A 15,956-nucleotide genomic window follows, 5' to 3' on the forward strand; every position below is an offset into this window, starting at 1 on the left:
AAAATCCTAAATTAAAGAAACAAGGGGATTTTCCCCTCAAAAACATAAAAAGGTTTTGAGTGTTCTAAATGAAGGAGGTGAGGTACATGCAGTATTTCATAGACCTAAGTTTTGATGCCATATTAAAAACTACATAAGCTCCAAAAGGACTTGCCCCATGTCACAAAGCAAAACTATATATCTGCAGATTATGTAAATCACTCAGTAGGAAAGTGAAGTAAAGTCTATGATCCTACCAAAGCATTTTAACATGAAGACACTCATGACCTCTGGAAACCACTGGAATGATGTAGGAAAAAGAATATGAGGTGTAACTCAAAGTATAATTCCCTAAAATGTAAACAACTTTACATCAAATATCTACACAAAATGGAAAACTACTTAACATAAATCTATAGATTAAAATTAGTGGATGTGAGCAACTAAGAATACACAGAGAAGCAATGGACAAGTATAAAGAAACCCAAGAGTTCAGAAGGAATAAAATACAACACTGGATGCAGGGTATCAGTAACTTAAACTAAGGCTTACTTGTTTTAATAACTTTTGTTCCACTTTGCCACCCTATCTTCCCCCCCACTATTTTAACTTCTTTTCTCCTGCTATATAAGCTATATTGTAAATGCCTAATATGCAAATGTACAATTCATTTATTTTGAACATGCTTAACTACAAATGTGAATGATTGCACAGAGGCCTTCTAAGCTAAGCTTTTCCACGTTTGTGGAAATTTAATTTAAACAGACACCTTAAGATTACTGCCAGATGAAAGTTAACTTATTAGAACTTGCACATAAGATAAAGATAGTAAAAAATCAGTTTGTTTGCTTTTATACAGTCTCTTTCAGTTTCTCCAGTACAATCAATCAAAGATCCGTGGATCATACTGGGAAAAGAAAAACAAAAAACCAACCAAACAAACAAAATCCAAAGAGCCCCAATCAAACATCATTTTTTCACAGGTCATTGTAAATTAATAATACTTGATGAAACAGGTACCTAGATTTACTTATCATTTCCACTTACGTAACCTGACAGTTTATGTTTTTCTTAAATCTATTCTACTGAGGTAAAAATGTGATGTTCTATTACACTATAACAACTGCATGCTCAGTAACCTATGCAGAGTATGATTTGTGGTGAGCGCATTTCCTTTTTCCAATAAGAAAATAAAGTGAAAAAGAATTTGATTTAAACATGTCAAATACATACATTCAAAACAGAAACTGTGGTTAGCATGCTCTTTTTCCGGGGGGGGGGGGGGGGAGCGGTGTATGGAAGGGATTTTACCAATTGCTCTCTAAATGATGTTAGAAACACAGTAGCATCCCTAAGTCCCCAGCATATCAGACTGTTTATTCCAGTATGACTACAGACACTGATATATTAAAACATACATAGCTACATGACAATATTCACATTTTTGTGTTCTTTCACATATTTGAAGGCATCTTTTCTCACAAAACTGTAGTACTTAACAAAACAAGGACGATGACTGAATGACTTTGGTCCCCGCTTCAGGTGGGAAAATGAAGACAAAAGGTTTATAAAGAAATTCAGACACAATCAGAACACTCTCATCCCTGAGCTCTGGAAGAAAAGAGGCTGTTGAGACCTCACTGCTTGAAAAGTTTCTGTATCATTTGTGAGATAATAAGAAAAAGCTGACCAAAAGTTTTTTTCTGCTTCTGAAAAGATACGGGCAAGTACATACACTCCAGATCAAGCTTACTTGTAATTTTGTGCCAAGGTGCCTCAGTTGTTCAGAACTCAGAGAGGAAACTGAGCAGTATTTGGTAGCTTCAGGTGACCAGGGGAAGGGAGCAGCAGTAAATGGGGGTAAGCCTGTAATGCGTTGAAGACTCAAATCACAAAGATTTGTTATGTTGAATGTTATAAAACACCCAGAAACACAAAAATACCATATTAGAAACACTGTAAAATAAATCCTCTGATTTAGCGTGTCTTTTATGTCCCTTAAAGTGTTTTTTCAGACTATAATTTTGTACCATAAATACAAACAATTCACTATAAAAAGGATATCAAAGTAGTCTAAAGGTTGGTAAACGTGAAAGTGAGTCAAATTCAGAAGTTCTTTATGTTTAACTAAAAATGAGCAAAAGCACATTAGGTGATACATAAATTAAATTATTCCTATGTAAGTATTGAAGTTGGACTCCAAAATCACATGGGGGTAAACAGAGCAGTTTATAATTCAGAGCTTAAACTGATTCAAACCTTCTTCACCACTTTACCTCCTATCAGTGCTAAAAAACCAAATACTACTGCTCTCCACCACCTGGGGGGGAAAAAAAAAAAGTAAAAATAAAGTGCTGCAGTCAGGAATTTGGCGGGGTTGGGGAGAGCATTGCAAGCAACAGACTTGAAACTGATTTGTTTCAACGCAAAGCTTGGATTTTTATAGCATATTCCCATATCTAACAAGCTCTTGCTGAAGTGGTGATAAATGACAATAAAATGGTAAATACACTGCAGTGTTAGTACACCAAGAAGCTAGTCAGAAAAAGGACTGAAAAGATTTCCAAGTGACATGGGCTAGAATAGACACCAACCCCTATGATATGGTTTTAAAATAATTGCATTGATCCTGACATGATTTAGAAGTGTAAAGGAGGTCAACCATTCCAGATCTTTTTTCCCCTATCAGAAGTACATGATTCAGAGTTGCAGCTTAAATTTTCTGAAATGTAGGTAACTTGGGACAACAAAGCAGTACGTAAGGAAATTAAGCATCAGGCATGCTGAGACATTCGGAGCTGCATGCAGAGATGAAGCTGCATACAGAGATGAGTTTCATAGTTTATTTTTATAAGACACTGTTTCAAGAATTCAATAATCTCCCAAAGTGTACATACAGTCCAACTGTTTGGAGCCTGAATGGTAATTAACCCATTCGTTAGCCTGCAGAATCATCCAAAATTTCAATTCCAAGAACTTGCTGTTTTTAAATACACAGCAGGAAAATCTAACTACTTCTCTGTCGATGTATCTGAATAGCAATTTTAACAGAGAACCCTGTTTGACTATTTCTAAGTATATATTTGACTAAGCTAAGTATCTAACATACCTGTGTACTATAAAAATTATCTTACAGGATTTGTAAGAAATGGCTCTTGGTTCATAGGTGCTAGTACTTTCTCAGATGCCCAAATAACAAGTTAGCTAAGCTGTTCAGTGGGTAACTTAGTTTCAGGCAAGTCATCACTAGTTGAACTGTTTAAACTTATTAGAGATACTAGTTTCCTATGCTGCCCACATCATCACACAGTATATGCTCTGGCTATCACATTCTTCTCTCTATAAAATGCTAACAGCCTGCCAACCATTTTATAGACATCAATTATACCATAACAATGTACAAATATCCTCTCCTTACAGATCTTTTCAAAAGAAGCGACTGAGATATTAATAACATTTATTAAAGACATATTATGACAATGCTTTGAATTTAAGTAATTTGAAAATCCTTATCTTTGGCTAGATGGGATAGATTCAGGTCAGGTTTTGACCAACACCCTGGTTAAGATTTTACAAGATAGCCAGATACACTTTCTGAAGCCTGTTTTTTGGGGTTTTTTTAAGTCGTAAGCATGGGGAAGGAGGAGGTAGAAAAAAAGAGGCTGAACTATGTTGAAAGTACCCTAAGTATGCTGAAAGCATCACCTTCAGAACAGGAGTAAGAATGCCAACAGGTGCAGCACTGTCTTAAATCATAAATTAGACAAATTGCATTAGGAAACAGAATTAGAAAAGGATTTTCTCATGCAAACATGCATTCAAAGTGTGTCTTCTCAACTTAACCTGTACCTGTTATTCTAAACTAAGACTTAACCCAGCTTCTTTGAGAAATTAAAAAAAACTATATTTATATGCAGGTAAGCCTGTACTTAATAGCTATGGTAAACTTTGCTAGTCTCAAACCACCCTATTTCTTTCCCTTTAAACATCAGAGAGCAATGCAGGCAATGCTTTTCTCCACATATTAATAATGCAGCCCTGTCTACTGCTTTTTTTTGGTCTAATACTATAACTCTCAACAATTTTCAGCTATTCACCTTAGTAGGTCTGGACATACATTCTGGTTTTTAGGAGAGCGAGGTTTGCTGGTCTTGAAGTGTCAAAAATTGGCTCCCAGGAGAGTAGAACACTGAATTAATTCAGATGCTAGTCAATGCACTGGGCTCAGCCCATGGGATTTGGGATTGGAGAAATTCTAGATCAGCCTGGCAGAGACCTTGGGCACTGCACTGTTTTCCTTGTTTTGATTTCAGAGAGCAGGGAAGTTACTGTTCTTTGCCACTTGGGACATGGATTACATACCAAAATCATCTAGACATATCTCACCACATTCATTCACCACCACGGAGTTTTTTCAGGCTGAAAAGTCCCAGCAACGTAAACTGGTAAAACTGATTACATCCTTCCTGCAATCTATGCATTTCTGCTCTCTCTTGTGCTGGTTCCAGCGCTTATCTGACCCTGCACTGAGTCGGTTTCAGTGTGCTCCGCTGGCAGAAAAGTACCCTGACAAAAAAAAAAAAAAAAAAAAAAAGGCAAAAGCAAACAACTTCCTGCTGAGTTCGCATACTGAGACAGCTCTGCACAGAATCAGATAAATACCAGAGCCAATACAAGAGAGGGGGCAGTATAGGGAGGCAGAACTACAGCAGCCCCTGCAATTACATTAATTTCACCTACACAAGACTGAAGCCTCAGTTTCCCCCATTCTCAATTTATAAACAATAGTTTAGTCATGTGAAAGCTGAAATACTCTTGTCAAACTTAAGGATACATAGGTGAAATAGAGTGTCTGCAACATATACAAATTTAGATTTAATTGTTTCCTGCTGAAGTTGGAATTCCTTAAATAAAATGTTAGTTTTATAGCTACAGTCTCCTCACACATAAATAGAATTCCGCAGCTAAGCAAAGCAATGAATTGGAAACTAAAAAAATCTTAATTGTACTTCCACTACTGAAGAACTAGGCTAAATTACACTACGAATTTTAGAGAATAAGAAAATAACGGGCAGAAACCAGAAGGAATGCAATACTGCCAAGTGGGGGAAAAAATGACAGCTGACTAATGACTGCCACCGAAGTTTTATTGCTTTTCCTTTTTTTGGTCCCAACTTTACATTTGTTTCTCAAGATCTCCTCAAAGACCACACATATTACCAAAAAACCAATATCCCTTACTTGCTCTTGTTTCAGGGAAAATATAAAGTGTTACTGGATACCCAATAAAGATGTGAAAACCAGTGAAAACTTATCTCTGAAGTAACAATGTTACTGCACTGCAGAGATCTTTAGTTTTGCTTCACTGTTCTACTCACCTGCTAAATAGCCAGAGACCAAAGTTCAAAATATGTCGCCTGGGGTACAGCTCCACAATAAAGTAAACTGAATAAACAAAAATACTGAAAGGGCGAGATTCCACTTCTCTATCCCTTTCTCCATTATCAATCTCAGCCAAGTGACCTGCTCCCTCCTGTACCAGCATGAACAATACAATAGTCACAGTACAAGCCGATTTAACGCACTAGCCTGGCAAAATATACATATATATATATATATATATGTGCATGTACATATATCACTTCAGCATTCTTTGGATACAACTATTTTTTACATTTTTAGTGACCTGGATCAGTTTACTGAGACAAGCATTGCAGGCCATTCAAAGCAAACGGTGGGAATGAGCAGCAAGGAAGAGGAAACAGCCTCTTCCACCGGCCGGAGGAAATGGTTAACCCAGCTCATCCCTCTTGTGAAACCTCAGCCCTGAAAGGAATTCAGTTGCTCCAACATCCCACTGCACCACAATGATAAACCTGCACTCTCTCATCCAAGCAAGGTTACATGTACTTCCTGCTAAGCACGATTTAAGAAAACAAATAGTGACTTGAAATCTAGGTAAAGTGACTTGAAGATTGATGTTCAAAACAATTCTTTTCCTCCACTAAGCAGTTCGTATTCTTGCTTGTCCTTCGAACTATAGAATTTACACTTTGTCCTCCTGGTAGCATTGTTGCTTTTGACACACAAATCTACTTCTGAAGGATGGTGTCTATTATTGCACAATATAATTCTATTATTGTCTGTCATAAAAAAATTGCTTTCAGGAGCTCAAAACATTGAGTACATTCCACGGATATATTGCCTAACACATTAAAGGGCATTACATGCTTCCAAGTTTAATTGATTCTAATGACAGGTTTCCAAGCTACCAGAAAAATGTACCAACTTGAAGAGTTAAAATTAATATTTTATAATATTTATTTACTTAAAAATCGTATAATTTAAGAATTAGTGAGACACAGGATTCAAGACTGATGGAAAAGCTGTTCCTAAAAGAAGTGAAGAAAGATTTTAAAGATACTTGAAATTACCTAATAATATCATTTTCTAGTTTAAGGGGGGGGGGGGGGGAATCTTACTTGCTGGGGTCTGACAAAAGCCCAAGAATGAATCTCCTATATCCCAGGCTAGCTTATTCAGTTAGAGTTGAAGTATTTTGAGCTATCCTGTGCTAGTAATTACTGTATGGTAATACTAAGCTTTTAATTTAGACAAACATGTAAGACTTGTAAATTCCAACAGCGAGTCATGATGGAGGGGGAACAAGACACCTTCTCCTTCTCCCCCTTCCTCAATTAGGCAACAATTTGTTTGCTTCTTCAAACCTCCACTCTGAACAATTATTTTTTATTTCTGAAGCTGCCTCCAGCTTTTAAGGACAAAAAAAAAATAGATCTAAAAATCCCTGAATGTTTAAAAAGATAGTAAATGCAAACTTTGATTTTAATACCAAGCATTAGACTGCAAATTCTTCAAAAAAGGCACTGTCTTTATTCTATGTATGGACAACCCAACATAATGGGTGCTGTTCCACAGCTGCATGATATATTAATATAAATAAAATAATAAGCTAGAATGGTTTTTTATAATATAGTAAGAAGGCCTATATTACACATCAAACTTGAATTTGTTAGATTAACACAACTCAATCTGGTGGAATGGCATTTTGTTGTCAAATAACTACCTATTCTCTCTAAAGTCTGCAGTAAGCAACAATCTCATCTATGTTAATCTATGAAGAGACATTAATAGAGAGCATCCTTTCCCTCAAAATTTTCTCATATGTTTCATTAGAATCCACATGTATCTATTAAATATATTTAAATATTCTATTAACAGAGTAGCCTATGAATAGTACTTTTCATTGAGATGGTGAAGCTGATGAGCATATTTTTACCACAGAATAGGCCATATTCTAGCATCCTAAAAAAACACTGACATGATCCAAAAAACCATGAAATGGCCTTTAAGCTTTGTTGCAATAAATAACTCCATTAATAATGGCTGATAAACTTGCAAATTATTCTCTACAGTCAGTTCAAATTTATTCAGCAAACAAGGATGATATCAGTGTTGCTGATAACTATACAGCACTGCATTAATCGCAACATATTTTATCTCAACATCACTGAAAATTCCTAATATTAATTTAAGTGTATTAAAGTGGCACATCTTCCTTTAGACTTTTACAACATAGCACTATATTAGCAGTGACCTTCCTAAGGGAAAAGAATAGTGTACACTGATTTGAAAATATTTTGGTTTTAAATTAGGTGTAACTAAATAAACAACAAAAAAAACTCAAACAAACCCCACAACAAAACCCCCTTTTTCTTAATTCACCTGGAAAATAGCTTAATTCAAAACTAACTACTGCAGATATCCATCTTTGGTTTGTGTTTTATCAGTCATGTTATCTGTCTTCGTAGGTCAGGAACATACATTGCAATTAAGAAGATATTAATGCACACTGTAATACTCGAGATTCACTTATATATTGTCTAGTCTAACATAAAATACGCATCAGTCACGGTCATCTTTGGAGAAGAGCTGTGGTGTCACACAAAATTAACTAGACAAAAAAAAAAAAAAGACATCACTAAACACTGTCCAAAGTTTTCACTCTCACTTCTGTTAAAACAACAAACACAACCACCCAATCCTACACATAAAAATAGATGCGTCCAACAAGTCTGACTCTAAACCTCGCACGAAGTCCCGCAAGGTTCCTCCTAGATGCATTCAAAAACGTGAATGCTGGCTGTGACCTCACTGATATTGATTTCTCTCAATTAAGTTAAAGGCAAAACCAGAAAAGCTCTGCAGCAATAGGTGCAAGGGAATATGCAATACTAACTGTTCCTCTCAGGGGAATATACAATACTAACTATTCCTCCTAAGAGATTCAGTCCATCACAATTTCTTACACAGCATCCACCACGCCTCTCCTATCACCTTACTGATGGTGTAAAGACTCTACGTAGTTCTATGCCTTTGGCACGATATGTTACCTCACATACGCTCTAAAAGAATGATAACCAAAATTCAGGTAAGAAATAGGAAGTGTTATATATACTTCTCAACCGTAGCAGTTCCTTCTTCCACTGTATCTCTTCTTAAGTAGGAAAACAGTCTCCTCGTAAGTGGCTTTTTCTTGTCTGCACCCTAGTGTCCAAGGAATATGGCTAATACTTGCCAGCAGAGGCAATTCTGGAACTACCAGAAGAAAAAGCATTAATTGCATTCTTTAAGGAAAAATTTCCAACGCTCTTCCAAAAACAAAATCTAAAGTCCCACCTAAAAAACCATAGTGGGGCAGAATAAAAGGAAAAAAAAGAAAAAAAAAAAAGAAAAAAAGAAAAATAGGCTCCTCTGAACAGGTTATAGATTATGTGGCTGAAAGAGGAGCTACATCCACAATACTTTTGCAAACAAAATACAACCGTGGCTGTTTTAACCCAAAATATTTCCTGTTTGAAAGGATATCACATAGTTCTGGGCTTGCACATTTTATTCTAAGAATGCAATAAATACTAACCTTTTTTCAGTGAAAAAAACAATCACTGTATTCAAGGCATACTTATAGCAACGCCTTTAGCAAGTTCCTTAGTAGAGGTGATATTCAGTGTAGCATCATAAGCTCATCATACATATAGCCCTTATGTCCTGAAGGCAATGAAAGAGTTTATGATGGATGTGACTTGTCAGCAAAGCAAAAAACAATCGGTGAGAAAAACGCAGTCCAAATCATTACTACTTCTTGAAGCCCAACTGCGTTCAGAACCAAGAATATAGTTATTTTTATATTATTGGAAAACAAAATAGACTAAGCAATATGAACTTATATGGAAAGGATGTTAAAGAACAGAGAAGGAAGTATCCCGGTCACAAAAGAAATCATAACTGATAAAAATCTCTCAAAAATAGTTCTGTTCCCTATGGGGGGGGGGGGGGGGGGGGAATCACCAACAGCAAAACACAGGAAGAGAGGAAAAGAGATCATTTCATTTTACATGCTTCAGATATGACTTTATTCTTAAAAATCGTTATACAGAATGTAAAAAAATTACCAATCCAAAAATGGCCTCAATCAATTACTTGAAATCTGATAAATGCAAGTCATAAGAAACTAGAAAAGTTTGATAACATTTCAGTTTAATTTGTTGACACTAAACTGTAGTGATAACTACTTGTTAGAACAGTTCAAGTCTAGTAGCATTGAAATCTCTCCTCTTGCTATTATGTACTTCTGTTAATTATTAAAAAAAAAAAAAATAGGATCAGGGAGGAAAAAAGCTTCTATGAATATGAATTCCAGGAATTCCACCACATAACAAGTTAGATCACTAGCCTTTCCCTTTTCAGAATACAAAATCTCCAGTAAAAAAACCCAAAACATTTGGTCCAGTTCTACAGCCATATGTTCACATTATTTTGATATTATCTGTTGATTATTCCAGTAAATGGGGTTGATTTTTTTCATCCTTGCAGTCCAGAAATAAAAGACCTGGGATGAGAAACTGGAAGACTAAAGGCACTATCACTGTGTCCATTTAAATACACATATTCCTGACGACCTTATGATAGACTGTCCATAACAGCATCTAAGAGCTCTTCAGAAAAGTAAAATATTTATTAATTTAGGATTCAGACTCAGTAAGCTCTAACCTGCAACATTACTACCATTGTAGCAAGGTAATTTGTTTTGATTAAAATTCAGCCGTTAGTATTAATAATGCTTTGAAGTATGTTTCAAAAACATAATAAAAAGTCTCAATCTTCTAACACCTTCCAATAAGCACAAACAACTGCCACATTTAAACAACCATGAAGGTAACACGAGACACTGGCAGAAACACTCAAATAGGTAAAAAAAAAAAAAGACAAAAAACAACCAAAAACAAACAACAAAAAACAACCAAAAACTTTTTCTAAAAAGTCAATCACTGCACTACGGAAGCTATGATATTAGCCTGAAACCCACACATGGGTTAGTAACGGCAAGCAAATACATTTGTTCGGACTTAGCCTGTCATTGGCATACTAGGCTTTCAATAAGAATTTTATGAATGTAAAGCATAACCCAAGTTGCGATGGAAGCTGAAAAAGCTGACAGTCACCTTGTTTTTGTTTTTACAAGCTAACATCCATATGTTTATAGAACAAGCCTGTAACTCAATGAACTTTGTTGCTGGTTTCTAGTGTGCCTAGTGCACTGAAATTCTTGTACACTAACAACAGAATATTTTGGTACCTAGCAGTTGGAAGTTAAAAAGCATATGATGTTAGAAAGCTTGTCATAATACCTGTTTTTTAAACACTACCTGTACTCTCCAATCTGAAATTTTACATCTAGTTTGAGCTATTTATTTCCTCCTCTCAGTCATGAAACAAAGTTAGAGCCATGAAATTTTCTAAAAGACGTCTTTAATACTGTCACCAAAAAGCATTACGCTGCAGTGCTTCGGTTGCAAACACTGCAGAGGAACTGTAAATAAAAAGCTCGTTTCTATTGGAATTGGAGAAAACACGGGAGATACTCCCTTATATGGAGTATCTCATAAACCCACATTTGAGATCAAACAGAGTTTGAAAGAAATCACCAAAAAGAATGCAATTGTTTATTACTCAGTCTCGGAGGATCCTGTCATAAAACGAACAGTCATCAGGAACAACTCTCTTCTGACCACTGCATCAGCCCACAGCGACGGGGGGAGGGAAAGAGAGGGGAAGGAAACGGAGAAGACAATCAAGGTTGTTTGCGGGGAAATGAAAGGTTTTATCTTCGATAAATAAGCGCCGGTTTCACAAAAGAGGTGGCAGAAACCGAGGAGGGAGACCGCCTTCCCCTCAGAGGTGGCGAGGCTGAAATGAAGCTGCCGCCTGCACCCGCCTGACAACCGGCCGAGGGGCCGGGGCCGCCTGCCCCGGGACTGGTTAACCCTTCCCCACGCCCGGGCGGCGAAAACCCGGTGTTTGGAAGGAAAAACCCCAAACAAACAAACAAACACACACACACACACAGAGCCCCCACGCACGCCCGCTCACACAAACACAGCAAACCCACCCACGCCTCGCACCGGGCCTCGGCGGCCAGCAGCCGGTCCTCCCGCCGGCCCATGCCCGGACGGCGGAACCTGCGCTCCCCGCTGCCCCCCACCGAAACTGCCGCGGGCGCAAGAGGGCGCCGGGCGGCGGGGAAGGAGCCCCGCCAGGCAGAGGGGACGGCAGAGCCCGGGGAGACGCGGCCCTGGACCTGTCACGGCCGGTGCAACGCCGAGAGCGGCTCGGCCGGCGGCGGGGGGCGGCATTCCCTCGCTGAGGGGAGGCGCGGGAGCGGGTCGCGTCCCCCCAGAAGCCGGGGACGGCGGTGACCGACGGCCCCACCCCCGCCGGGGAGCCTGACGGCGGCTCCGCAGCACCGTCGCCCTCTGTCCCAGCTGGCCGGGGCGCAGGCGGGGATGACGGCGGCGCCGCGCGCTCCATCCGCCGCCGCCGGCCCCGCAGGAAAAGGCAAGGCGTCCCACCGCCCGGCAGCGCGCCGCCAGGCCGGGAAGGCGACGACGCGAACTCGGCCCCTTCCCACTCACCGGCATCATCTCCGCAGCCGTCCCTCAGCCAGCCCCGCCGAGGCTGCCGCCGTGCCGTGCCGTGCCGTGCCGGGCCTCTCCTGCCGCCGCCGCCGCCTCTCACGGTGGAGGACGCTGCGCTCGCCCTGGCGGCTGTGACAGGTGCCTCCCGCGCGCCTCGCTCCCCACAGCGGACGGAAGGAAGAGGCGAAGGCAGCAGCGGCGGCCGGGATCCCAACCCCCCTCCTCCGCCTCCTCCTCAGCGCGGCGGCGGCGGCCTCCCTGCCTCCTTCCCTCAGCGCTTCCTGCTCCGCTCCGCCCGCGCCGCGCCGCCCCGCCAGGGGTTAACCGCCGCCGCGGCCTCATTGGCCGAGGCGGGACGAGCCGAGGGCGGGGCGGCGGGAGGCGCGCACACGGCCCGCGTGGGGAGGGAGCTCGCGCGGGGGCGCGCGCTCCGGTGCGGCACGTGAGCGCGGGCGCGGCGCGGCGGGGGGAGGTTCCCTCGCGGACCCGCCAGGACCCCCTCTTCGTCCTCGGCCCCGGCTCCGTGTTTCGCGTGGGCCCCGTCCCGCCGGTTCTTCCCGCGGCTCCGGTCTCCTCTTCTCCCCCAGTGCTGCGCCGCCCTGCCCCCGGGCCGGGCTCTGCCTCCTCTGGGCGGGCTGCCCGGGGCCGGTCGCCCGCGGGCCCCGGCGGTGGAGGAAGGGGCAGCGGCCCTGGGCGCTTTCTGCCCCGGGAATGCGGGGAATGCGGTGGCGGCGGGGCGGCTCCGCCCGGCCCGGCCCGGCCCGGCCCAGCGGCTGCGCAGGCGAGCGGCCGGGCTGGGGCGCGGAGGAGCGAGGCGCGACCCGGGCGTGCGGGGGCCGGCGGGGGGAGCCGGGAGGTGAGGCGGCGGTCGCTGGGCTCCCGCGGGGGCCGGGCACAGCGCGGTGCCAGCCCGCAGGGCAGGCCGCTTTCCGACAGCTGCTCTCCGTCTACCGAAACGCCTCGGCGCGTAGCCGGTCGTTGTGGCTAGAGTAACGTCACCTCTGGCGTCACCCTCGTTTTACCGTCCGCTCTCCCGTGCGTTACGTGTGAAATGTGTCCGATGTACAAAACTCCCTCCACAGCAGGAGAGAAGGTGCTCCTGTTCGGGGCCCTGACGTCAGGCTGCTACGAGACTTGGTCTGGTGTTTGAAAGCAAGGTTTAGTTTCCTCATTTTCTGGTGTCTCGTTCTGCCGAGCTACAACAGCAAGATGAAAGTTAACAGCTTGGAAGAAGTCAAGCTCAACTCTAAGTCAAAACATCGCCATATGCCAGTACTGCAACACATGCAATGTAGACAAATTTCATATTGCTGCGAGCCTCAAATCCTGATCTACAAAACACATGGACCTACCCAACGCTTCAGCTGTTTCTGTAAACGGCTGCTTTCCAGTCTTGGTTACTTTATTTGTAGAATGCCGTGACAGATCTCAGCCAGGAGTGAAAAAAATGATAGCTCGGGAAGTTTTTGAGAGGAGCTTAGATACTGTTTCTATAAGTCTTTGAGGGTAAGTGATGGTAGCATATTCATCTCGTATATGAGCTTGTATGTTAAATGTAACCTATAAATGTAAGATTCTATACCAGATAATTGTGTCAATTATCTTAATATATACATGCCTAAGATTTCATCGCGTATCATTGTCAGTGTATTTGCGGGCTCTGGTGTCAGCTTTGTGAGAGGTCAAAGCTTCTGCTTCTTTTAATAAATTGGTCCTACGGGAAAAACCGATTAGCATCACAAGATAATACTTTGTCAGCTTAAAATTACTTTGCAAGTACTATTTGGAGTGCTGCTCACCGACAGTAACACTATTATTGTACTCGGTTTCTTGTAAACTGGGATTCTACCTCCCATACACAGCTTTGGAAATAAGTAAGACTGTGATACTTCTGACCCAATAGAGAACTCCAAGATCTACTCAGAATAATAGTATTAATCCTGCAACTAGGCTGACCTGAAATGAAACAGGCTGTAGCGTGCTCATAGTTACGTATCTTAAGAAAAAAAAGGGAGTTTATCTTCATCAAATTCATACTGAACTTTAGCGAACAAAATAATAGCAGTGAATAGAAATTTACTGGTCATCTTACTATTTGTGGTGAAATTCTAATTTTAGCAACAAGGGAATTTTGCGCCCTTTTGGCAGGCTTGTTCTTTAAAAATTACTGTCTGGTTAGCCAGGTTAGATTTTTTTTTGCCAAAGATTTGTAAGTGATGGTCTGTAATTTCTTTGCAGGTGTACTTTATAGCTGACTCTTCCCTGTTTTCAGTGATTGATAATAAAAAGTAAAATACTATAAATATGACCCCACTATTACTTTTCCATTGCAATGGCAGGAATGCTGACAAAATGAAAAGTGGGAGAATATGGTGTAGACAGTTGCTGCTGGGAAGGAAGGCACTCCTCCATGCTCATGCCTCTATTGGAATAACGGCCTCTAGTATAAAAGTTGGTCGACCTTGCGTTGCTTTTGGCAGATGCAGGTTCAGCCAACGCAGCAGCCACCCAGACTGGATACTGTGGACTAAGAAGAAACGTCTTCAAAAGGTAGAGTGCGTACTTTATGTGCAAGTCTGTTCCTACTCCTGTTTCTGCTTCCCTTGAAGAAAACCACTTGCCTCACCCCTTCCCATCTACATTCTCCCATAGACACGAGGGAAAAAAAGAAAAAAACCTTAAACCTTAACCAGTCTTTACAAAGCATAGACTTAAAACTCTGCCTGCAGTGTGCTAAATTAATTAACCTTCTCTCCCACAGAAGAATCTTTTTGGGAACCACTCTTTTATCAGTCAAGGGACAGAGCAGCCATTATAAAATCTTCTGATTCCAACTTAAAATATCTACAAATGTTTTGTTTACTCTGGGCAGGAAAATGGTCACTTGTAATAATGTAGATTTTTTTTATTTTTTTCCCCCATTGCCCATGCATTTCCATACCAAATGACTGGTCCGACTTTGTAGAAATTATCTTGCTTGGCCAAAGGGGCCAGTAATATCTACAGGTTAGTTGCCTGTCTTAGATAAGTGAGGTTGTGTGAAAGCAGTCATGATTTGGGGAATGCCTAAGAAGATAAGGTAAGAGAATTTGGTTATGGAAGCAGATAAAGCCAGAGATACGGAACCCAAATCATTTGCTTCCAAATACATTGCCTTTGTGAGAGATGCTCTAATTTTGTTGGCCTTTTTTTAAAGAGTTTGTGCTTATTTGTTGGTGTAAGTATTAAAACACGTTATGCAAATAGCTTTCACGCTCCTCTTGGTTCTTAAAAAAAACATACTATTTAACTTTACAAATTGAAGCCGCTGTAGCTTAACAGACATTTATTCAACTTACAACATCAAAAAATGAAGAATTACTGTTTATTAGTTATGGTATGGTTAGTTTTTGAGATTTGTGCTGAGCTCATGTTTAGCTAGAAATTGAAATTTGATTGAAATGTATGAACTATCATTTTAGTGTCTTGCTAAAATACTTGAAATTTATGGGTACACAGAGAAAAAGTATCAAAATGTGTTTTATATTTAACCCAGAATTATTGAAAAAAGGGATATTAACTGCAGCTAATAAATTGGCAGGCCTCTTATTTGATCATGCACAACGTTATTCTTAGGACAAGCAGATATTCCCAAAGATACAGGTGGGAGACTAATGAGATTTTCAGGAGCACTCCTGATGAAGTTCCAATTCCTACTTGTGTTTTTTAAGTATCTTCTAGCAAGATTTTCAAATGTAGATGTTTTTTAAAGTCTTTAAAACTACCAGGTCTGAATCTCTCCTCCTGCTTTTGTATGCATAGATGAAAGGAGGAAAATGAGCTTTCCTACCTTCTCAGATCCAAGTTTTCTTCAGTTTTGCATTAAGTTGTTAAGATGCTTTTCTGGAACGCAGGAAAAGGTTTTCAGGCTTTGGAGGTGTCACAGGAAAATAAGTGTTTATTTTTAATTAATTTAACACTTTTTCTTTTCATGTGGTATTA

General features: G+C 40.9%; 1 protein-coding gene across 2 annotated transcripts in view; it reads right to left on the bottom strand.

Annotated features, from left to right (window-relative positions):
- Nucleotides 1-12,807, bottom strand: part of PPP1R13B (protein phosphatase 1 regulatory subunit 13B) — a 74,664-nt gene extending 61,857 nt beyond the window's left edge. Inside the window, exon 1 of one of the 2 annotated variants that reach the window (XM_087747850.1) lies at nt 11,973-12,807. In XM_087747850.1, the coding sequence (XP_087603976.1) occupies nt 11,973-11,981 (9 nt within the window). In that variant the 5' untranslated portion in view covers nt 11,982-12,807. Of the gene's footprint in view, nt 1-11,460; nt 11,933-11,972 lie in introns of those variants that run through there. The other variant, XM_087747854.1, reaches the window with a different exon arrangement.
- Nucleotides 12,808-15,956: the final 3,149 nt, after the last annotated feature.

This window comes from Nipponia nippon, unplaced genomic scaffold (genome assembly GCF_047370975.1).
Source record: "Nipponia nippon isolate SJK-2023a ecotype South Korea unplaced genomic scaffold, ASM4737097v1 scaffold_11, whole genome shotgun sequence".
NCBI lineage: Eukaryota > Metazoa > Chordata > Aves > Pelecaniformes > Threskiornithidae > Nipponia > Nipponia nippon.